Source organism: Giraffa tippelskirchi, chromosome 11 (assembly GCF_054371585.1).
Source record: "Giraffa tippelskirchi isolate mGirTip1 chromosome 11, T2T-mGirTip1v1.2.pri, whole genome shotgun sequence".
Taxonomy (NCBI): Eukaryota; Metazoa; Chordata; class Mammalia; order Artiodactyla; family Giraffidae; genus Giraffa; species Giraffa tippelskirchi.
The window spans coordinates 118508902-118533524 of NC_137285.1; the positions used below are offsets into that span (position 1 = coordinate 118508902).

At 52.6% G+C, this 24623-nt stretch overlaps 1 protein-coding gene across 2 annotated transcripts in view; it reads left to right on the top strand.

The window, feature by feature from the left end:
• The first annotated feature begins 427 nt into the window (after positions 1-427).
• Positions 428-24623, top strand: part of LMO1 (LIM domain only 1) — a 41899-nt gene continuing 17703 nt past the window's right edge. Inside the window, exons 1-2 of one of the 2 annotated variants that reach the window (XM_081540813.1) lie at positions 448-831; positions 5281-5540. In XM_081540813.1, coding sequence (XP_081396939.1) covers positions 5516-5540 — 25 coding nt within the window. In that variant the 5' untranslated portion in view covers positions 448-831; positions 5281-5515. Of the gene's footprint in view, positions 832-5280; positions 5541-24623 lie in introns of both variants that reach the window. The other variant, XM_081540814.1, reaches the window with a different exon arrangement.

The window sequence follows — 24623 nt, forward strand, 5'->3', positions numbered from 1 at the left end:
TGCCACCCGAAATCGCACACATTCCGCCTCCCCCAAGTCCTAGCTGAAGCTCCCACGGTGTCTCACCACCCCACACAGCCCTCACTCTGGCATGTGGTCACACACACACACACACACACACACACACACACACACACACACACACACACACACAGAGTCCCTCACATGCACACACTCTGGCTGTGCTTTTGTGTTTTGTCAGAATTAATGAGAAAAGTTCCCGTGCCCTGCGGGTAATTAGTGTCCTTGGAGTTAAATAAGCTAATGGCGGGCACCTCTGGCCCAAGCAATTATGTTTGTGTATTGAATAATTGATTCAAAGGGGGGGAAGGGCCGCTAATCAGATCTGAACATAATGAATTGATTTAATTCACAGGGGAATCTGAGGGGCCCTGGGAAACGCAGGCTTCTTCACTCGGCTGAGCGAGCGCGGCCCGCGAGGAGAGAAGAGCGCGCGGCGACGGCGGCGGCGGCGGCGGTGGCTCCGGCGGCTCCGGCGGCTCCGGCCCGGCCCGGGCAGCGGCTGCCGGCTCGGCTCGGCTGTCGAGGCCGGGCGGACTCGCCCCAGCCCCAGCCCCGCCTCAGCCCCGCCCCCAGGTCTGGCCGGCCCGCCCTCCCGCCCGCCGGAGCTCCTCGCCGGTGGGGCTCAGCTCCGGGCGCCGGTCGATCCGCCCCAGTCCGCGGCCGCGCTCGCCGGGCGCGGAGCCCGCGGGGGGCCGGCGGGAGCAACGCAGACGGGCGACGGCGGAGTCCGAGCCGCCCGCCCCTCCGCGTCCTCGGCCCGGGCCGGGCTGGAGCCGCCAGGGACCATGGTGTTGGACCAAGAGGACGGTAGGTGCCCGGGGACCCGCGGGGCGCAGGGCGAGGGCGGCGGCAGCGTCCCCCGCGCCCGGCCCCGGCCGCCTTTGGCCGGCTCCCCGGAAGCCCGGCGGTGGAGGTGCGCGCGGGTGCGTGTCGGAGTGCTGGGCTCAGCCCGAGGCTCCTCAGCCGGATTAGGAAGTCACACGGGTCAGCCAAGCCCGGCAGCCCTGCACGCTCGGGCTGGGAACTTTCTCACTGGCTCTTGCCGCCTCGCGGGCAAAGGAGCGCCTCTCCCATCCGCACCGTGGGCTTCCCCGCAGTGCCCACCGACCCCAGTCTCTCTGCCTCCCCACTGGGTATCTGCATGTTCCCGCTTCTGCGCCGCTGCGGAAAGGCTCCCCCAGGAGGATGCCCAGAGAACCCCGGGGTGAGGGTACCGTCCAACCAGCACCGTCCTGGGGTCCCTCCGGTCCGGAACTTCATAGCTGCGAGATGACTGACATGGTTTCACACCTGGCCGGGCTGGGGAGGACTCTCGCCGATCAGTTCCCCCAGCCCAAAGTGTTGGGAGGTGCACTGCTGGTTAGGGCATGTGGATGGGCTGTATATCCAAGATAGCAGAGGCGGATTCACCTTGAAGGAATGAGCTTTTAAGCTTCAGAGCCCTTCCGTTGTAATTTTGTTTAGTAAATCTCCTATTCTTTTTCTTAAAGACCCTTTACCCACCCACCCCAACCCTAGTTGCATAAGGAAGCTTGACTCTCACAAAATCTAACCACCCCTGGGTCCAGCTCACACCCTTCCCATTGTAACTGCCAGTCTCTCAGGAGAACTCATAGCTCTGCTGGTCCATGGAGCATCCCCAGTTGCTAGGGCAGTTCTCTGGTGCCCGGGAGATGAAGCCTTGAGGCAGTAGGCTGGGAAACTGGGGATTGGGAGGCAGCTGCTGGTCTGCAGGGAGGGGTCTGGGTACCTGGCCTTTCTCTCTGGCCCCGCTAGTCCCTTGTCCCACCCTGCCACCTCCCAATAGGGTGATCAACTGTCCTGGTTTGTCCAGGACCATCCCTGTTTTATCACTGACAGTCCCAGGTCCTGGAAGCCCCTCAGTCCAGAGAACTAGGGCAAACTAGGACATCTGGTCGACAGCCTATATCCACAACCTTCTCTGGGCTGTTGTGCAGGGGTGGGTTGGCCTTTATTGAAGGGGCAGGGAGACTTGTTTTCTGGAGTGCAGATTCTGCATAGGCCAAGTTACAACTGCAGCTTCCTAGAAGGCCTGTCCTGGGCTTCCAGAAACTGAAAGAGGAAAAGTTTGCCAACTGTGTACTTTGCCACTCTAGCTGGTTGCAAATCCCTATGCATGGGCTGCTTTGTGGGAGTAGGGGGCTGGGCATGGTGGGGCACCTGAACTTGGCCAGCAGGCATTCTGATTGTACACAAAGTCTGTAGATTCACTCTGTCCCCTCAACTGTGGTGGCCACTGGGAACGGGCCTTTGTCACTCCAAGTACCCCATTTGAGTGTCACCTGTGAGGCCAGCTTGTAACTCCATCTTGGAGCTGGAAGCGGGCCCTCAGGCCAAGGCACATGTGACAAGCCCCACTGAGGAGTTCTGGAATATCTGGTCTTCTGGGCCCCCGGGGCACCAAGTCTCCAGCTCCCTCCCCCACAACCCCAGTGCAGGAATCCTCCATTGGGACTTTACTGCCAGATGCAATGACAAACTGCTAGGACCTGCCCAAAACTTTGTAAAGCAGCCAGGCTCACCTCCTTTCTGCTCACCGTAACCTAGGGGGCTGAGCAACTGGCCTCCCTCTGCTGTCCCCAGAGGCGTTTCAAGGGCATTTTGGAGCACTCTTGGCAGTATTACAGTGAGAGTACACGCTCATCACCTGTGGAATGTGTCAGGCGCAGATACCCCCCACCCCCAGCCCCAGGGGATACGAGGATTCCATCCCGGTGTTGTGGGCGTGCCCCTGGACCTGAAGGCAGCTTGGGTGGGAGTGAGCTTGGGCACAGGAGTTACCTCCCTGCCCAACAATTAAGCATAAGCTGAGAGGGAGGCTGCTGGAGGAGCCAGGCTCCTGCCTGGGTTTGTCAGCCCAGCAGGCCCTGGGTGGGAGCTCAAAGTCACCCAAAGTGTCCAAGGGTTGCTGGGTAGCTCTGTCCACCAGAAGGCCTCTGTGGAGGCCCTTCTCCAGATGAGTGTGGCAGCTCAGTGCTCATCACTGGGGCTGCAGAGGGAGCTGCCTGTGGGCAAAGGCAGCCAGCCCTTCACACACAGCACCAACTCCCTGCTCATACCCCAGCCTCTTCTACAGTCCATTGTTCTATAACCCGGGCCTGCTCCAGTCCCTGGGTTGGGCTTGCAAGGCCCCTGACTCCCGAAAGAGATGCTGCTAACTGTGTGGCTGCTAATTGGGCATCTTGGGAGCTGGGGAGAGCTGATGTTGGGACAGAGTCCCAAGCACAACACCTGAGAGTGTGAAAGTGGCCTCAGCTAATCAAGTTCGGGTTTGTGGGTCAGGGCCAGACCCTGAGAGTGAGGAGAAGCAGTCCCGGAGGCCAGGAGTAAGGCCACAGCTCTTGTAGAGTGAACACCTCCAGGTAGCACAGAGGTGTCTACAGAAAGAAGCTCCCACTTGCCAGCCTGCCGGGTCCAGTGCTTGCTGCGCTGTCAGGCCCCCAGCTCAGTCTGGGGTGAGGGGCTGGCACTAAATGTGCCGGCGGCAGCAGTGCCAAAGCCTCCCTCAGACCCTCAGGGTACAGTTGAGCTGCAGTGGCAGGGGAGAGATCAAGCTCGCAGTCCTGAGGGATGGTGAGTCTGAGCAAAATGATATATTTAACATCAAATATACTCAAGGACTATTAGGATTAAGTATTCAAGATGAAGGGGAAAGCGAAACTCTCTGAGCTGCGGATGAAGCATCTCATTAGAAGCAGCCTCTCTTCTGTTTTCTCAAAGCTTGACTTTCCTGCCTAGGGTAGAGGAGGGTGGGCTGCAGCACTGTCCCCTCTCCTCTTCCCCCTCCCGTTAAGCACCCCGCATTGGGGCCCCCTAGGGCTTAAAGGGCATGACCTGGCCTTCAAATCTCCTTTGTACCCACTACCAACCCCCCCATTGTCTGGGGTGCCAGAGTTTACAAAGCACATTCATATGCATTGTCTCATCTGATCCCCACAGCAAATTTGGAGATAGCAGAGCCATCTCCCGCTTCACAGACAGGGAAACTGAGGCCCCGGGGAGAGAAAATGACTTGCAAAAGTCCCCAATTGGTAATAGGCAGAGACGGGATGGAGTCATGGTGGCCCTTTGCCCCTCCAAGGACTCCAGCTTCCTTCTCCTTGCCTGGATCTAGTCCTTGGAAGTGACTGCAGGGGACGAGCCTCTGGCACATGTGTCTGGAGAAGAGCTGTTAAGATTTCCATCCCATCCTGGAGCTCTGTACTGTCAAGAAAAAAAAAAAAAAGCCCTTGATATTGAAGAGTGGCCTTCCTGGAGAAGGCAGCCTGGGCACCAGCCCCAGGGTGCCCAGAGAGAAGCAGGGTTCAGAAGGAGAGGAGATGAACACTGTCTCCCTTCCTGCCTCCTGCATTACTAAGCAAGAATCATCAGCTCTGTAATAGTAGGAATCTGTTTTCATTGCAGTATCCCCATTGCCTTAGAATAGAGTTTGGTGCATAATATGTGCTCAATAAATAGTTGTGGAATGAAAATAATAACCTTCAAGGCCATGCTGTGCTTGCTCAGATAGAAGTTGAGACAGGATCTCATTCTCTGTGAAATCAGGATGCTCTTCCGAGGGGCTGCTGGGGTAAGGGTGGTGATGGAAGACTCAACAGTGGGAAAATCTGTGCCCTGCAGAGGGTTAACTTTGCCAAACAATCCAGGAAGCAACCAGGAACCCCGGACAGAGGAAGTAGGAAGGGAGGGTACTGGTCAGAGACAGAGTGCCTCGTGGGAGGGGGCCAAAATCAAGGCTGAGGGGACTGACAGACAGGAGTGGTCTACCAGACAGTGATTGGGAATGAGGACCCTGGGTCCTGAGCAGAGCCACGCGCTGAGTTGAGGCCTAGAGGCCTCCAGGTGGCGCTGCGGAGCCGGGCAGCCGCGCGTCTCCACTCCCCATTAACTCGGGAGGGAGGGGGGCCTCGGGAAATGTGTGCATTTATTCAGTAGCAGGAGTGCAAACCTCATACATTGAGGGAGAAAGGCAGCGGGAGACGGCCGCCGAGATTCCCCCATCTCTTTGAATATAATTTTAGATTGAGATTCAGATTAAATCCGAAGGGAAAACACTTTATGAGGCTGAAAGCTGTGTCGTTGCCAGAGCCAGGGTTATGAGCTATCAAATGCAATTACATTAAGACAGATTATACTGGGCAAATTGAGCCATTTAGAAGGTGAGAATCAAAGAAACGGCTCTGATCCTCTCTTCCCCCTTCTCTCTCCCTCTCCCTTTCCCTCTCCAAATTGCAGTTCGTAGTTCCTTGCAATTCTGAGGCACAAAAGTAGGTGAGACTGCTTTTGTATCTGCGAAGTGCTTCACTCCTGAATGTAATTCTAGCTGAGTGCAATCTAGGTTAAGAGCCGGACAAGCGGGTAATTAGAGTCCGCTCGCTGCCCGAGGACCGGCCGCCCCGCCGAAGCGCGCCCGGAGTCGGCGCCCTTCTCCCGGCCGAGTCGAGCTGCGGCTGGACACGGAGCGCCCGAGATGATGGTGCTGGACAAGGAGGACGGTAGGTGGCGGGCGGGGGTCCCGACGCCCCGCGCCCCTGCGCCCCCGCCGCGGCGCGCGGGAACACACACGCCGGGACACGGGCGCGCACACGCCAGGCTGTGCGGGGCTGGCGGGGCGGGCGGTCCCCAGGGAGCTGGGGACTGGGGTGGGGAGGCAAGGGAGCTCTGGGCTGCGCGCCCCCAGGGCCGGGTCAGGCCGGACCGGACCGCGGGCGATCGAGCTGTGCTCTGGCCGTGTGATGCTCTGCGGGGCCGCGTGGAGGCTCCGGCTGCCCTCCGATCTCGGCGCAGCGGCGGTTCGCGTAGAGCTTTCGTCTTTGCGGCTGCTCCTCTCACCGCAGCCATCACCCCGCGCCGCACGCGTAACCCGAGAGGCGCTGAGCGCCGAGCAAATCAGTGGCTTCGGGAAATCGGACTCCAGAGCTTGCGGCCGGCTGGCGCGCAGAAGGAAGGTGGCCACCGGGTGCCTGGCAGGCCAGGGGGAAAGCCGGCCGGACCCTCGGGGAGACGGCTGCCCGAAAGCTCGGTGAGATAAAGGGACGCCTCCTGTGCTGCCCACTGTCTCCCTGGGGGCTCTTGAGCTCGGAGGCAGGAGTTTGGCCCAGAGGAAGAAAGTGTCCCGCTCCTGGCCAGTAGCACGCGTGCCGGGGCCACCAGGACCCACCCTGATCAAGAGCTTCACTGCGCCTAAGAGGTCAGAACAGAGGGGCCCGTGGTGGCTAGAAGCCACTACCAGCTGGTCTCACATACCCAGAGCCTTCCTGACTGCGAGTGTCCCGCAGTAATTGTCCTGGTATATGCAGGAGAGGTCGGAGAATCCAGCCCCCCTGAGGATAAAACCAGTGGATGTCCTGTGACCCAGGGGTAGCCCTCGGGGTCGGGAGAGTGGCCCTTCCCTGGCCTTGGCCCAGGCCCTCCTGCCCTGGAGGTGAGGGTTATCTGGTGGGTTAGTGTTGTCAGGAGACATGAATGTAATTGTTAGCACCCAGGCCACTACCTGCATTCTCCTACTGGTGAGGCAGAAGAGGGGTTTTCTGTGAGTCAGCGGGAGTCCTCTTAGGGTGACATCAGCTGACCTCTCCCAGTGAGTGTGGAGGTCTGTGGCCTCTGTTCTCCAGGTCGGTGGTGATCCCGACATGGTCACTTGGTGGAAATAGGAAGTTAAGTGACTTAAGGTCACACAGGATGTTCTCTTTGCTGCCACTGTGTGCTGGTGCCCCCAGCCTCCCTTCCCACCCTCCGAGACCTCAGGCAGGAAGGGCCATTTAAAATATCTGGCCCAGGAGGGGCGTGTGGGGGAGCTCTGTGGCTGGTCAGCCCATTTCTGGGCATGTGTGTAGAAAGAGAGGGAGGAGGACTAAATGCTCTGGCCAAAAGAATCCCTTTGCCAGGGTTTGGCTGGGGTGAGACCCCTGCTTGCTGTGTGCTTGTTCTTTCTTTATAGGCCCTGCCCCTGGAGACCCAGGTGGGCCATTAGAGGGCTGGGCTGGTGCAGGTGTGTACCCATTGGAAAGGAGGAGAGGTCTGGAGTGAGGCCAGACAAGGAGGAAGGAGTCCTTGCTTTAGCTCCTTTCTCATCGACTCGCGGTGTTATCTCGGACCAGTCATGCCCATCTCGAGACCTCGCTTTTCCTCTTGGTAAAGTGGGGAGCCAGGGCAGCCAGGTCCTTCCTTGGTGTTTGGAGGTGCTCCCGCCATGGGGAGCATGTAGGAATTGGGGTTTGTCTTCAGCCCAGATTGTTTGGCATTGACTCCCTAGGCCCAAGCCAGAAATCCCGAAGACCCAGGCCCTGTACACAGGTGGCCTCAGGCAGGAAGACTGGCCTCCAGCTGACAAGTTAACACGGCCACCAGCACCTCGGGTCTTGTATTCTGTGCAGGCACCCCAGAATGCCTCGGCTCTGTGTATTAAAGGTTTCTAGATGAGCCCTAAATAGAAATGGTTCTCTGGAGGTCATTTCAGCGAGTCTCCTGCCTACCCCCCTGGTATATGTGTTTCCCTTAGTGTTCCCCAGACCTGTAGAGAAGAGCTGACTCTGCCCTAAGGATCCCCACCCTGTCCAGTCTTAACGATGTGGTGCCCAGTAGTGCTGAGATCACTGAGCTCTGGGACCCCTCACAGCACAAGGAAGAAGACTGGCTTAAGTCCTGAGGAGCCATTTGATTCATGTCCTGCTCAGCCTAGATCTGTCTTTCAAAAGCAGCCTTTTTGCTCATAAATCCACCCTCCATTCCCTGTTGGAGTCTAGCATCTCCTGGTTCCAGGAAACCTTGAAGGTGGTGCCTTCAGCTAGGTGGAGGGAGAAAGGCTCTAGACCCATTCACATCCTCACCACCCCCCCAAACCTACTGCCTAATTCCTTCCTCACACTTAATGCTCTCCCAGCAGGTGGCCGTCTGGGCTGGGTGGCAGCACTGGTCCCCCGGCCCCCGGGGAGTGTGTTCCTCCCGGCTGTGGACTGCACCCTTTGTCTGGCTGCAGCAGGGAACTCGGGCTCCTATTAACCACCCCCAATGCCTTTTCTCCACCTGACAGCATCTTGTGGGAAGAGGCCCAGGCTCCTCTGGTTGAAGTCAGGTCCGCCAGCTGCCGAGGACCAAAGCTCTTGCTCTGCTGGGCTGCAGGGCTTTCATGTTGCACTTCTGAAAGATAATAAAATATCAATCGCTTTGCCGTAGCAACGGGTTTAAGAGACTTTCTGAAGTATTGAATCGTCAGAAAAAAAATTTTTTTTTTTTTTTTGCTTTTAAGCACAGTGCATTATTAATAAAGTAATCCATTAGGTCGAGCAGTGAAGGGCCACCACAGAGAGGAAAGATCTGTTTTGCAAACGGTTAAACTTCGGGTTTCAAGATTAATTGCTTTCATTTGGATGCTTGCTCTTGGCCTAGCCAGCTCCACTTTACTGGAACTCAGGGTCCTGCCTTTCTACATGCCATGGGGCCTGCCTGTCAGCAAAGGGAGCCCAGCTCCAACTTTCCTGGAACCCACCTTTCTCCCCCTGGCACCTGTGCTTGGACTATTACCAGGCAGTGGGCTTTCCGGGGAGGTTTGTGGTCCAAGGGGAGCTATAGCCCTGAACCCTGAACAGTCAGATTAGCTCTCAGGCTGTTGGAGAAATGGCCCTAGAGCAGGGGCAGGCAACAGAGGGTCCAGGCAGCCCCAGAAACAGGGAGAGCCTCAGGTTGTGAAGGAATAGGCAGGAGAGCATGCTGAGGCCATTCCCAAGGGGTGGCCCCACGTGTGTGCTGCAGAAGGGCAGGTCTGGGTGAAAGCTGCCTCTGCATAGGCCCGGCAGGAGGGCCAGAACGACTGCAGGAAACAGCAGGCAGGCAGTGGAACTAAACGACAGACTTAATTCCTAGGGCATTTTTAATAAGTTAAAAACACCTAAGGAGATTGGAGCTGGGCTGAGGAGGACCAGACAGTGCATCTTCAATTGTTAATGACCACTATGATTACTGCCTCCACAGCAGACTTGGTTGATCCAGGGGGGCAGGCTCTCAGCTACGCTTGGCTACTGACCGGCAGGACCTCCTAGAATATCTCGTCATGCTCTGGACCACGGAGTGTCCTAGGAGCCTCTTCCAGCAGAGTGTGGCCAGGACCTCCCTGGCCCTGGAGGAAAGGCAGGGAGGTAGTGGGCCCTGATGCTGTTCCATAGTACAGACCCCAACCCATCAGCAGGAGGTTGGAGCCAAGTGGACACTGCTCTCTGCTGAGGGCTGGTAAAGGCCTTGTGAGACTGGCACGGTGGGGACCAGGCCTGGCACCCACCGTGTGCCTGGAAGAGAAGGGTCTCCATCTGCACCCACCAGTCTGGCCTGGGCTGCAGCCATCTCCTCATGCAGGGGAACGAAGCATCACAAAATCCTAGCAGCATGTACAGCTATGTCCCCTTCCTGCCCAAACTCAGTGAGGCAGGGAGCCTGTAAGCATGGCTTTCCCCAACTCCCTCCCAGAGCCCAGGGTAAAAAGCAGGTGCTTCTGTCTGTTCCCTGCTCTTCCATTCATCTGCCCATGCGGAGAACTTGGGATGCGGGAGGCGGGGTGGGGGGACAGGGAAACAACATAAATTGGTCTGTCGTCCAGAATCCATGTCTCGCTAATGTACCCAGATTAACTCAACTGTAAATTGTCTCCTTGGATGGCAGTGTCTTGCTAAAAGTTTCCCATATGATTCATGATTTGGATTGCTTTTAACGGCTATTGGCTAAGCAAGCCGGTGACTGTACAAGGTGATGCAATTGGCATTAGCGAGGGGAGGCACGGGAGCGTGTAATGCAGTCAATACTGCATTAACTACTGATGCCCAATTACAGGGAGTGGGAGAGAGCCTTTCAGAAGCATTAGGACTGGGGGAAGCTGAGATCACTGGCCGCTGCTCGCCTAAAAGCTTCACCCTTTGCGTGCCGGGGCTCAGCCCTGGCCTGGCCACTCACTTGGCCTCTGTGGCCGTAGGAACTGCCTCTCTCTCTTTCATGTCCCACAACAATGCTTTTAGCACATGGAAGTGTGCATTTTTCTAGAGCCGGGGCCTGCTTCTCATCCCTCCTGAGAATTGATTTCCCACCCGGCCCTAAGTCTCACAGTCAGACGGGGTGGCTGCCCCACCTGCCTCCATTTAAGGAACCACTCAGAAAGCCCCATCTGAGAGTAGGACCTAGAGGAGGTCTATTTTGGTCTCTCCCCCTTGGAACAGATGGATGATTGCCAGCGAGCATTGGCTGGCCGACCCTCTATGATCGGAAGAGACGTGAGGTTTAGCCTCAGCACAGCTGGACTGCTGGCACAGGCAAGGCTGCTGAAGCTGGAGAATGGTCCTGGCTGGGCCTTCTCTGAACAGAAGACAGAGCTGGGTGGCTGATGAAAGTGACCCAAGCCAGCCTGGGGTCCTTAGCCAACGTGGGCCCCCTCCAGAGCTACATCCCACAAAGGGCAGAGCTGTCCCCGTGTAACCAGGAGGCCAAAACTGTTGTTCGGGTCCAATTCCAGGGGCCAGAGGGCCTCCCAGGAACCCCTAATCAGGCACATTAGGAAGTTTGGAAGCAGCTAGGGAGAAAGGTAGAAAAAAGGACCTGATACCCCAGTGTGGCAGGTACTATGGGACTGGCTGCCACATCTGCTATTGTGCTGAGCTATGTAGGTCCAATATGTCCACTGTAGTTCTGTGTTCTGTGCCAACCCAGCGTTGAGGTGGTTTTGCCTTTATACCTTCTCATCTCTACGGTGAGAACAACCACATCTAACTGGCAGGATTGCTATCAGGATTAACTCAGATAATGTCCACGTACGCACATAATAAACCAGGAAGCTTCATGCATTGTGAAGAAACAGTGCTGTCTGCAAAACCACAGGCTGATCTGAAATAGTCCTGTGCCCAGAGCAGTGCTTTGTTTGCTGCCTGGCACTGGGCCCTCCTCCTCCCTTTTCTCTAGTTTATCCATCATGGCCATCCCTCACCACTGTCCAGGAGGCAGGGTGGACTCACTACTCACCACTGTTTAAGTCCTTACAGTCAGGTAGTGCCATGGGAAGAAACCTCCAAAATCACTCTTTGCAAGCCCTTCCATTTATAGTGGCACAGTTGAGACTCAAAGTTGCCCAGAATTACGTAGGGAGTTAGAGCCCAGAGCTTTAGCATCTTTTTGTGTTCCATCCTGGCTTCCATGCCTCTGCCTGTACCCAAAGTGTGACAAAGCTGGATGGTAGAAATCTCTGATAAGGAGGAATGTGAGCTTAACCAAGACCACGTGTCTGGGCATCCTACTCATGGCCCCACTGACAGCCCAGGGCATGTGTTCTCAGAGGTAGGTAAGTCCTCCTGGTAGGTGCTGATGGGCGCTAACCTGACCAGGCCTTCATGGGCTGGAGAAGCCCCAGAGGTACATGTGGCCTGTAGCCCAGGCTGCCTGCCTGCCCTGTCTGGAGCTGAAGGACACTGAGGCACACAGGACATCCTCCCAGCCTCGGCTGAACTTTTTGTGGTGCTGCTGGCCTGAGTTTTCCTGGTAGGTTTGTACTCTAGATAGGGCTACACCGGTGGAGTCAACTTGTGCTGACTTGCAAAAGCTAATTTTGCACATCCCTTCCCAACTCTGAGTTCAGTGACATCACATTGGTAACTTGATACAAGCCATGGTGGAAATAGTAACACCACAGAAATTGGCAAACACTGGAAATCAAGATTTTTTTTCCCCCCTGAGAATCAGTTGTGAGATGTTTATCAGCACACCACTGGATTGCATTCATCTGGGACTCTGGACCTAACTCTTTCATCACCATTCTCCCATCCCATCTACCACCTTTCTTTTGGTACCAGAGGACCCAGCCTTTGCCACCCTGACATTCTACGAGATACCTGCTGCCACACTAGGCTGGGCAGGACTGATATGTCCACTCTGGTTTTGTGTCCCATGCTGACCTGGCATTTCCCTCTCTACCCTTGCTCATTCTGTCCTCCTTGCCTGGTGCATCCTCTACCCTTCGGCTGGCCTTGAGGGGGCCTACAGGCAGCCTAGGCTTCTTATAGACCATTCCAGGTCCTGTTCAGAGTCACATCCACCCAACTAGCTACAAGTTCATCTCTCATTGGTTGGAGGATGTTTATTTTGTGTTCTGGCTAAGGCAGGAGCCTATATTGGCTGCCATAATGGGGGTGGGGGTAAGGGGTGAGGGGAGCTGGCCCAGGTGCAGGGACAGATGCCTCAGAGTACAGGCCCACCAGGTCAGATTGGATCCCCAACTCCACCTCCTACCCCTTCCTAAGTGGGCTTTCTTGAGTGGCCTACTGTCGTCATATACAGCCTGTTAGCAGAAGTCAGAAGACCCGGCTGATTGCTGTGTGACTTCGGACAACTTCCTGGGCCTCGGTTTTCACATGTCTACAGCGGGAGCCACACTTAACTGCCACCTAATGTCCATGTACACACTTGATAATCCTGGAAGCCTAGTGTCCGTGTGAAGTGAGAGTGCACTCTACACAGATGCAGGATGATCTCTTTGGCTTTGGCCTCTTGGTCTTTACACAGCAGCTCTTGTTTCACTGAGCCCTGAATTAAAAGCAAGCATTGTACTGTGCATGTGTATCAGTTAGTTATTGCTGCATAACCAACCACCCCAAAACTCAGAGGCTCAAAACAACAAGCATCTATTTAGCTTTTGAATCTGTGGGTCAGTGATGAAGGTTGGGCTTGGCTAAGAGGTTTTCTGGGCCTTGGCTAGACTCACTCATGCCTGGGGGATGGCTGATCAGCTGGATGCTGGGGATAACAAGACTATGTCCAGCAGACTTCATCATCCAGCAGACTTTTCTGGATTGTTCCCAGGCTGGAGGCAGGTCCAGAATGAATGTGCACAAGGCTTCTTGAGGCCTAGGCTTGGCTCTGGGATATTGTCAGTTTGTATTCTGTTGGCCAAAATAAATCACAAGGCCAGCCCCAGTTCAAGAGATGGGGGGACAGTTCTATCCTTGAAGGAAGGAGGTGAAAAGTCACATTGCAAAGGGTGTGAATATGGGGAGGGGTAGAGACTTAGAGCCACGTGCAGGTTGTGCAACTCACAAGACCAGAGCTTGGCTGTGAACCCAGGCCATCTGCTCTCCTTCTCTGTGCTCTGCCGGCTCCCAGCTCCCCACTGCAGCTGGCAGACTTGAGGATGGGAGAGAAGGATGCTTGTGACCCTGAGTAGGATCAGGAATGGTCTGTAATGGGGCTGCAGGGGGAGCTCATGGGAGAGGGGTGGAGCCAGCGAGAGGATGACTTGGGGTTGGGGGTGTGGGAGGCTTCCTGTTGGGGCCATTGTTGGGGGCCGACATCAGAGCCTGGCCGGTTCCTCCATGGGGAAGCCTGGAGGGGGACTACAGTGAGGTCAGGCTCCACTGCCTTCTCTGGCTTTTCCTCTGTCCTGCAAAGCCACCCATCAGTTGGAAGGGCCGTGAAGTTCTATGGTTCCCAGAGCAGACTGAAACCTGGACATCCATGCAGATGCAGCCAAGCGGGAATCAATTCATTGGTTAGCCCCTTGCCTCAAAACAGGGCAGTAAGTGGGCTGGTGAGAGGCCCGTGTACATTCATAAACCAGCTGATTGAAAAGCAATATTTCAGATAAATACAAGCCAGCGATCTATCAGTGGTTGTAATAAAACCCAGGCTTCAGGCTGTGATTTTATTTTGAAATAATAAGAATTGCTTGATTCTTTTTACTTGAGTTACCATGGTAATTCCAGCGTGGAGCAGTGTTATATTGATTTAGAAAGTGGACAGTAATATTTCTTTTGTGTTATTCTGTTTCTAGGCCTTGATTTCTAATTTCCACTTGGAGATTACTTTTATAAATTTCTTAAGTCCTTCCACTTTTTTTCCTCTCACAGTATAATTTTCCTCTCATATGCCGCTATGTTCTGAGCTTATTGGTTTGCTCTTATTTTAAATTAAACTTGCTGGTTTCAAATATTGAAATGACATCTTTGTCTGTGTCTGTACTTTGGTTTAGCAAAATATTACAGTCTGACGCTTTCTGCTTAATAATTTAAGGGAGGCATTCTGTCGGCCCTCACTGGGTGCTGATAACTTATGACTCAACCAACGCAGACCTTAAACTCCTGACATTTTAATATTGTGTGGCGGGAGCAGCCGCCCCTCTGCTTGGAATCTCAGTGGAGAAAAATCCATGTGGTACCGCAGAAGGGAGTTTCAATAATTCACCTTTGCTGGTTGGCACAGTGACTTGATAGAGAAGGGGAGGGAGGCTGGTTCTTCTTGGGTAAGTGGGAGCAGCCCTGGTCTGGGCTCCGATGGCCCCCACGGGCACTCACTCCATCCAGACTTTGCTGTCACCTGAATCTTTAAAAACTCCAATTCCTGATCCCTTGGTGATAGACTGTCCAGGCAGGATTTGGGGGAGGCTGCCTGTGGACACCATCATGAATGCTGAACTCTCCGTTTCTTAGTTTCCCAAGTGAAACTAGTCTGGGCTTTGAGTCAGACAGACTGAGTTCAAATTCCACTTTGGTCACTAGGTAATTCTAGGTAGTAAACTGAATAGTAATTCTAACTGGTGAAACAGGTATGATCACGACCATCTCTACACAGCTCTTGATGGTCTTAAAGGTGATTGATGCGGTTTCCCTCCCATTCCTAGGATTTGGGGAGGAGCAGGGGAGAAAGTGGATACGAGTGTGCTTTGGAATGTTTACTGTGCTCCAGATGTGCCTGGGTTCAGAGCTCTGGCAGGAGTGTTCTTTGGAGAGGACCCAGGGCAATGATTCCATAAGGAAGTGGGTCAGCCCCACCCACTTTCCTGGGCTGCCCAGCGGAGAGCAGGGAATCTGGTGCGGCAGGCTAAAGGGTGTTTTCTGTCCTCCGACCTCTCCATACTACACAGCAAGAATGGGGCTGCAGAAGGAGGCTCACAACAACAGAGGTTATAGGGCAGAGATCTATACACAGGCCCCCTCTCTCTGGCCTGAGGAAAGGTCTTTCTGTTCTGTGTGTATCCACCAGTGTGGTGGTGTATTAGTTATCTCTCGCCGTGTAACAAATTATTTCACAATTTAGCAACTTAAAAAAGCACCCACTTTTTAATCTCACAGTGTCTGTAGGTCAGGAGTCCAGGTACTTAGCTGGGTCCTCTGCTCAGGGTCTGTCATAACAGTCGAGGCACTGGCTAGGACTGTGGTCTCATCTGAAGATTCATCCGGGGGAATGAGCTTTCAAGCTCACTATGTGGTTGTTGGTTGGATTCAATTCCTTGTGGGCTGCTGGACTGAGGGCCTCCATTCCCCACTGATGGATGGCTAAAGGCTGCCTTCAGTTCCATGCCTCATAGGTTTCTCCACTAGAGCAGCTTGCTTCCTTGAAGCCACCAAGGGAGAATGTCTGCTAGCAAGCAGGAAGTCACAGTCTTTTATATAAAGTAACACATCTAATCACAGGTATGATATTCCATCACTTTTGCTGTATTTTCTTCCTTGGGAGCAAGTCTCTAGGTCCAGCTCACACTCAAGGAAGTGGGGGGGGGGGTTACACAGGGTACAGAGGATCATTGTGTGCATACGTGCTCAGTTGCTTCAGTCGTGTCCAACTCTTTGTGACCCCAGGGACTGTAGCCCATCAAGCTCCTCTGTCTGTGGGATTCTCCAGTCAAAAATACTGGAGTGGGTTGCCATGCCCTCCTCCGGGGATCTTCCTGACCCAGAATCGAACCTGCGTCTCCTGAGACTTCTGCATTGGCAGGTGGATTCTTTACCCACTGAGTTACCTGGGAAGCCAGAGGATCACTGGGACAATCTTAAGAAGCTTCCTATTGCTTGTGAGAGGTCAGCCTCTGGAATAGCATCTCAAGCCCCAGGTGTCCAATGGCTTAGCTGTCCCCAGAGAGAGTGACTCACCTCTATCCCCGGGAGGCCCAGCACCTCTGTTCCCTGCATCACCTCACACCAGGGAAAGACACAGATGCCCCAGCACCTTTCATTTCATCTTCACAGCACCTCCAGGAGGCTGGAGCTCAACACATCCCATTTGGCAGAGGAGAGGGTTATGCCCAGAGAGGGCAGGCTTGCAAAGCACTTGTCTGTTACTCCAGGGCCTCTCTTCTCTTGGAGGAGATGAGGGTCATTCCTTCTTGTGGCAGCCTCCCCACAGCAGTGAGACTGAGGGCCTCAGCCCCTTGCCCACTCTGCCTAGGCCAGGTAGAGCTGGCATCTTTGAGGTGGCTTGGGCAGAGGCCACCTCAGCAGTTTCTCACCTGTGAACAGGGCTGAAGGAGACTCTCCTGTGGGCTGGGGCACAGGATGGAGACCAAAACTCATGCCTCCTCCACCTGGCTCTGCCACAAACTCACAGTATGTCCCTGCGCAGGCCTCTTCCCCCTCTGGGGTTATGTTTTCCCGTTTATGTTTCCAAGGTTGCTGGCTGCTTGATGCCCAGCTATACCAAGCATGGAGACGTGACCACTGGTGGGAAGCAGATGGGGTGAGGCCAAGACCAGTAGAGGGACACCACCCCATTGATGTTGCTGTGTCCTTCTTTTGTCTCCCAGGGTCAGGAGAAGTAGAGATCCCAGATGAAAGCATTTGTGGCCTCCAACCCTCCACACTTGGTCAGGTAGATGATCCCATCCCTGGCTCTTCCCAGGCAGAGCTCAACTAGGAGGCAGAGGGGACTCTTGGAATAGGCCTAAAGCCTGGAGGCCAGTGAGCCTGTCACAACTTCAGATCTGAGAGGACCCTGATCAATTATGTCCTTTTATCAGTGGTTGGGGGTTGGGGGGATTCATGCACCAAGAAGCATCCATTAATAATTCTCTGCTGACGCTGAGATACTCAGCTGATACTTTCTGAGTAGAAAAGTCCAGGGCCCAGCAAAGGCTGCCTGCAACCTGGGATGAGACATCAGGGCTGAACCTCATCTCTTTGCCTGTTGACCGGAGGCAATCTCTTGCAGGCAGCCGTTCTCACGCCAACCAGAGGCTGCTCCCTAGCTTCCAGGCATCCTGGCAGGGCTTAGGGCTCCCAAGGAGCAGAGGACAGTGGGCGGGGCTAACTTGGGCACAGGTCCTGATTGGTACTCAGCCCAAGTACAGAGTATGATGTTTTGACCTGCCTTTTTGCCCCTTAGGATGTTTTCACACTGCTCTTTGATCCTGAGAATGCTTTATCAGATCAGTGCTAAAATATGCCTTTTACACAAGAATAACATCTCATTAGTATTATTGAAAATGTAAAGAAAAAAATAATCCAGGAAAAAGCTTAAATTGATTGAAATAATAAACACAAAGCAAAACTGGCAACAGTTAAGACTGCACCTGGCAAAATATGTTATTGACTAAAAATTGACAGAAGAACCAAATCTTCCTGATAGAATTTAGATCTGCCAAAGTTGGCTCAGAAAATATTTTCTGGTATAAATAATTACTACAAAAAAAAATTCTCAGCAACAATGAAAGTTCTAATTTTAAAGATTTGATTTGAGCCCCAAACTGATCATGAGCCACATAATAACTTAAAAATTTAAGAATAATTTATCCCAATGAGAATAATTCCAATATAATAAAATGGAGGAGAAAGAAATGGTTTAATACTAGTGAATAGAAAATTGATCAAGGCATCAAACTGACTTAATGAAGCTCATTAAGAACTACTTTCTTGATGAAATATCATCAAGATATAATGCTTATTAACATATAGCTGTTAGGGGCTAGCCCCTAGTAGTAGATGTTTAGTAAATATTTGTTGTGTGACCTGTGGATGAATGAGTTAACAGGTAAAGGAAGGCAGGAGAGAAGCAGACAGAATGAAGAATTCCTTTTTTCCAGAGAGAAGGCAGATTTTCTTTTTATTAAGATCATTTGGGCTACCCTGGAATGTTTCCCAAAACCACCAAGCAGTTCTCCAATTCTCAGTGGTCACCTACTGGGTGTCCTACAAATTTAACTCAATTCTGACATCTATCTACCCAGAGGTGACGTCAGATCCCACAGGTCCAGGGCTCATTCCCACAAGACTGCCCTCACATCAGAAGCCAATCGCAAGTCCAGGTGTCACCTGTACTTCAGACCAACATGCTAATAATCAGGGTTCCCCACACCCCCTCCTCAGGTGAGATCATTTCCTAGAATGGCTCAGAAAGCTCAGGAAAGCATTTCCTTACATTTACCAGTTTGCTCTAAGGATATGATAAAGGATACAGATGAGCAGGTAGATGAAGAAGCACATAGGGTGAGGTCTGTAGGGTCCTAAGCATAGCAGCTTCCATCCTGTGGAGTTGGCATGCATCACCCTCCTAATACGTGAACATATTCACCAACCCAGAGCTCATCAAATCTTGTTCAGGACTCTGTATAGAGCTTTATCACTAGCCACCTCCCAGCCTTTCCTGGAGGTCATTGGGTGAGGCAGAAAGTTCTGATCATCTAATCACAAGTTCTTTGTGGTGACGAGCCCCAGCCTGAGGCTATCTAGGGGCCCCATCCTAAGTCACTTCATTAGTATAAACTCAGAGGTACTCAGTGCTGCTGCTGCTGCTGCTAAGTCACTCCAGTCGTGTCTGACTCTGTGCGACCCCATAGACGCAGCCCACCAGGCTCCGCCGTCCCTGGGATTCTCCAGGCAAGAACACTGGAGTGGGTTGCCATTTCCTTCTCCAATGCTTGAAAGTGAAAAGTGAAAGTGAAGTCGCTCAGTCGTGTCCAACTCTTAGGGACTCCTTATGAATAACAAAAGATACTCCTATCACTCAGGAAATTCCAAGGTTTATAGGAGTTCAGTGCCAGGAACCTGAGACAAAGACCAAATGTATTACTGTTATATTTACTCAGTCCGTTCAGTTCAGTCTCTCAGTGTCCGACTCTGCCACCCCATGGACTGCAGCACACCAGGCTTCCCTGTCCATCACCAACTCCCAGAGCCTGCTCAAACTCATGTCCATTGAGTTGGTGATGCCATCCAACCATCTCATTCTCTGTTGTCCCCTTCTCCTGCCTTCAATCTTTCCCAGCAACAGGGACTTCCAATAAATAAGTCTGTTCTTTGCATCAGGTGGCCCAAAGTATTGGAGCTTCAGCTTCAGCATCAGTCCTTCCAATGAATATTCAGGAGTGATTTCCTTTAGGATTGGCTGGTTTGATCTCCTTGCAGTCCAAGGGACTCTCAAGAGTTCTCCAGCACCACAGTTCAAAAGCATCAATTCTTTGGCGCTTTGTCTTTTTTATGTTCCAACTCTCACATGCATACATGACTACTAGAAAAACCATAGCTTTGACTAGATGGACCTTTGTCAGCAAAGTAATGTCTCTGCTTTTTAATATGCTGTCTAGGTTGGTCATAGCTTTTCTTCCAAGGAACAACTGTCTTTTAATTTCATGGCTGCAGTCACCATCTGCAGTGATTTTTCAGCCCAAGAAAATAAAGTCTGTCACTGTTTCCATTGTTTTCCCATCTATTTGCCATGAAGTGATGGGACCAAATGCCATGATCTTTGTTTTTTAAATGTTGAGTTTTAAGCCAGCTTTTTCACTCTCCTCTTTCACTTTCATCAAGAGGCTCTTTAGTTCCTCTTCGCTTTCTGCCTTAAGGGTGGTGTCATCTGCATATCTGAGGTTATTGATATTTCTCCCAGAAATCTTGATTCCAGCTTGTGCTTCATCCAGCCTGGCATTCCCCATGATGTACTCTGTATATAAGTTAAATAAGCAGGGTGGCAATATACAGCCTTGACATACTCCTTTCCCAATTTGGAGGATAATTAGAGGGGATAAAACTAGGGGCAGAAAAAAACCAGCCATGACGTAGGAGTGAAGTGTTCTTTGTTTTGAGTTTTATAGGATGACCACTCCCTACCCTCTCCAGCCTCAGACTGCCCTCTGCTCCTTCTTGTAGTTCCCTTCCTTCCAAGAGTCATTCTGGGCCTGTGGGTGGGTGGGATGGAGATGGGGGACTAGATGGTCAGACTGGAGGCAGTTGAAGTCCTAGAAAGAAATGGTGGAGGGCGTGGCTAGAACGGTGGCCTTGGGAATGTGAGGGCTCCTCTGAAGTCTCCTGGTGGTCAAGATCTTGCCTCGAGCATTTCTACTACCAGTAGCAAGGCTTGAGTTTCCAGAGTTGAGCCCCAGAGAAGGCAGACAGAGTCCTCAGCTGCAAGCCTGTCCTTATCCACTTTTGTCCCGGAGGATCCTGCTGACCCTGCCCAGCTTTGGCCTGAGGCTCCCTGCTCCTACATGTGGTCTCTTCTGTGGCTGCCCCATGATTGGACCAAGCTCCTGGCTTTCCAGGCTTCAAAGGAGTGAGCTGAAGCCCTTGGCCTGAGGCAGCCAAGAGCACACCAGGGCAGGGGAGCAGCAAGTCCAGCCCAACTAGCTACCCACGTCCCAGCTCCCAGAATCTCATGTGATTGGTCTGTAAAGTGTTTCATGGCCTTCACAGCTCTGGGCCTGTTTCCTCTCTCAGACTGACTTCCATGAAAGCTCCTGGACTTCCCTGGTGATCTAGTGCTTAAGAATTTGCCTGCTAATGCAGGGAACACGGGTTCAATCACTGATTCAGGAAGATCCCACATGCTGTAGGACAGCTAAGCCCGTGCTTCGCAACTACTGAGCCTGGGCTCCCTAAAGCCCGTGCTCCGCAACAAGAGAAGCCACCGCAGTGAGAAGCCTGTGCATCACAACTAGAGCGTAGCTCTCCGCTTGCCACAACTAGAGAAAACCCAAGTGCAGCAATGAAGTGCAGCCAAAAATAAAATAAAATTTTAAAAAATTCCTGATTCTGGGAAAGAGCCACGTCTCCCTATCCTCATCCATCTAATACAGTCCACCTCCTGAGAGTATGAGCGTATGACTGGCCTGAGAAGATCAGAACCTGTGTCTGAGGGCACTTCCATGGTGAGGCGAGTGTAAGGCCCTGGCTCTGCAGTGAGCCGTCCCTCAGGGCCCCTGTGCAGCACCGCTCCGCGTACCTGCCCAGGGCCTAGGGAGCCACCCAGCCCATTCCACCCTGGCCACACTCTTCTCCCCATGGCCCACATTCCAGATGCTCTGCCTTCCCTTCCAGGATAAAGGCTTCAGATTCCCTCCCCCAAGAGGAGAGAAACCCCAAGAGCATCAGTCCAGGCCCCAGGTTCAGGGGCGGCTGGGTGCACCCTGCCACAGTGGGCCTGGCTCCCTCTGCTGGCCACATGCTTCATCTTCTTGAGTCACCTTCTCAGATGAGCCACAAGGGGCGCTGCCCTGGCCTGGGCGCTGTACTCTCTCCCTCTAGCAGTTTTCATAGTCGCCTTCCTTCCTGGCCTTTGTGGCCTGGATCTGAGCTTGTCCACCCCGTCTAGGGTAGACTTGCAGGCCCTGGGAGAGGGTAGCACTCTACTGAACCTCGGCTAGGGACCTGGAGGACCTCATTCCGATCCTAGTCATAGTGCCTATGCTGTAACTTTTAGTACCTGATGTAGGACAAGCTCAGGGTCTGGAAAAAGGACCCCCCTCCATGAGTATGCTGTTTGCCTGTGGGACGATGGCCCCAGAGGATGCAGAAATTTCAACAAAGAGAGCTCTAAGGAGACAAAACACAAGTGTTTGAGTGGACACACTCAGAGGGTCAGAGGAGAGTGATACACCAGTATGGTCTGGGTTGCCTGGGGAGCAGGGCTGAAAAGAGGGCACAATCAGATGTCTGGTTGGGAGTACTGAGGAGCGAGCCGGAGTGGGTGGGGAGGGCGATCTGAAGCCCTTCCCTATGGAGTAGCTGTTATGAGACAGGGTGACCACGGCCCAGCCCCTCTGAGGACTGGCTGTTAGACCTCCCAGGACCCTTCTCCTGACCCCAGAACTTACTTTTTATGAACTGTTTTCTCTTGTTCTCAAAGGAATATTTGTTTTGTTGTTTGTTTTGCTTTTCTTTATAACAGCTTTACTGAGAATAATTTGAATGCCACAAAATTAACCTTTTTAAAATGTGCATTTCAGCATATTTAGAGTGATGCAGCCATCACCATTATCTAATTCAAGAACATTTTCATCACCCGAGAAAGAAACTCCATATCCATTAGCAGTCACTCCCCATTCCCCTCCTCTCTGGCAACCACTGATTTACTTTCTGTCTCTATGGATTTGCCTATTCTGGATATTTCATACAAATGGAATCAGACAAGTTGTGGTCTTTGTGGCTGACTTCTTTCCTATCATAATGTTTCCAAGGTTCATCCATGTTGTAGCATGTCTCAATATTTCATTTCTTTTCATTGCCAAATAATATTCCATTATCTATATATACCACATTTTATTTATCCATACATCAGTTGATGGGCATTTGAATTGTTTTTACTTTTTAGCTATTGTGAATTATGCCACCACGAACATTCATATACAAGTTTTTGTGTGGGCATATGTTTTCATTTTTCTTGGGTATATATTTAGGAGTAGAATTGCTGAGTCATGTGGTAACTCTATGTTTAGGGATATTTGTTTTTGACTTTAAATAAATAGTACAAGAATGTTGAGAAGATAAACCATCCTTGGCTGTCTGAGCTTTGGGAAAGGAGGTTGCCTGCAGCCTGGTCCCCTGGGCACCCAAGGTTCAGCAGGACCTTGGGTAAGTCCTTTTCACCTGCTGGCTTCAGTTTTCTGATCAGTGAAGTGGGATTTCTTATGGATCTTTGCTCATTTCAAGAGCTGTTGTTAGTAATTACTACTTAAATAGCGTGTCCAGGATTGCAAAACATTCCTCTTGCTTTAGCTGCTTTGCTCCTTTGGCCCTGCAGTTTGGATATTATTACTCAAGTTCTGCTGATGGGAATGCTGAAGCTCAGAGAGGCTGAAGGACTTGACCAAGTTTACATTTTGGATTAATGGCAGAACCTGAACTTGAACCCAGACTCATCAGAGTCCAGGTCCCTGGCCTGAACTCCCATCTCACCTGTGTCTCTGGGCACAGCAGGGTGTTATGCAAGGGAGATCTCTGTCTGAGCAGCCATCACGTTCTCCTCTCCATCCTGCATGCTGGGAAGTCAGGCCCCAGACGTGGCAAGACATGGGCTCTGAGGCAGAATGGTAGGATTTGTCAAGAGTCCACTTTTTAGCTGTGTGACTTTGGATAAGTTATTCCACCTCTCTGAGCCTCAATTTCCCCATCCACCAAACTGAAGCAGTAATTACTACTCAGAGCACTGGAAGGAGAATGTGGTAAGATGTATAGGAAATGCCAAGCATGATGTGAGGCAGGTGCTAGAACACCTGAGGAGGGCTTGGGGAGGGTGCGGAGTGCCGTGGGACTTTTGAGGAGAAATGGGTGGATTCTGGGCTGTTCAGAGCCCGTGTTGGGGAGGAGACATCCCTTGGGCTGGCCAGGAAGCTGAGAGGAGGTGCACCCTGCCAGCGTTCTCCAGCCTGGGGCTGCCAGAAAGCAGGAGGGGTTTTCAGGGGTCTCACCAAAACCTCCTGTCTCCAGGAGAGCTTGTAGACAGGCCTGATGCACCCTCAGCCCTCACCCCTAGCCTCGCCCATGATGCCTGAGATGGGGGCTTGCATGACTGCCTTAGTTAGCCCGAATGGTAATAAAACACTTTAAATTTATTGTGACATTTGGATTTAATTAAAAAGTACACACTTAGGGAAGTAGAACATAATGGAGAGAGAGGCAGGGTGGCTTTTCCCCTCCTTTCTTCCCCAAACTAATTAGCGTTGTATTTTAAATTGTTTATGTGCCGCTAATCATTGTAATAAATCATTTATACTGAAAAAGACACAGTCGGCTGTGCCCGCCGCGCGGGTTCCGCTCGCCAGGCTCTATCGCGAACAAATTGATCTGGAAGTGAATTTATTAACCACTGGGGAAGAAATCATTAGTGCTTTCTCTAAACATTCCCCAGGTACACTTTATTGCCGCAGTTTATGCTGTAACTAAAAGGAGCATTACCCAGGCCCATGTTGTAATTTCCTCGCAGAGCCGGCAGCCCACTCCCAAGACAGGGGGTGGGAGGGGTTGGGGCATTCCTGCCTTCTTGCCTGCAAGTGGTCTGATGACCTCAGCCCTTCTGCAGGGCTGCTCATTCCAGAAGGGGGCTGCCCTCCTGGTGCCTCTCAGTGGAGGAGTGGTTCACAGTCGCTCGTGTTTATGTCTCTTTCAGTGTGGCTTCCAGTTGAGGGCTTAGCCTCAGGTTTGGAAAACTGAGGGGCAAGGGCTGTGAGTCACTGATGTCAGACAGGCTTGTCATGGACCAGCTTCCCCACCCAGAGATGGAAGGCATCAGTGGTGGGCTGATCGTATGCTTGGAGGAACAAATATGCCTGAGCAGGGACCCAGGCAGACCAGGGGCTGCTGGGAGCCTATTCTACCTGCAAGCATCCCCACGGCCCTCCTCCTGCGGGCCCAGGGGCCTCCTCCTAGGTTTGGCTGGAGCAGTCTGTTCTGCTTGGCTTCCAGCTGAGGCCTGCTGCCCCGTGAGTCCCGTCCCCTTCCAGTGCAGGGCCAGGATGGTGCTCAGCACACCCCACACGGCCTGACGGGTGGCAGGCAGGGTGACTGTCAGCTCCCTGGCTGCAGACCCCATGCCTCAGTGTAGCCTGCGGCCACCCCGGCCTCCCCATCAGTCCAGCT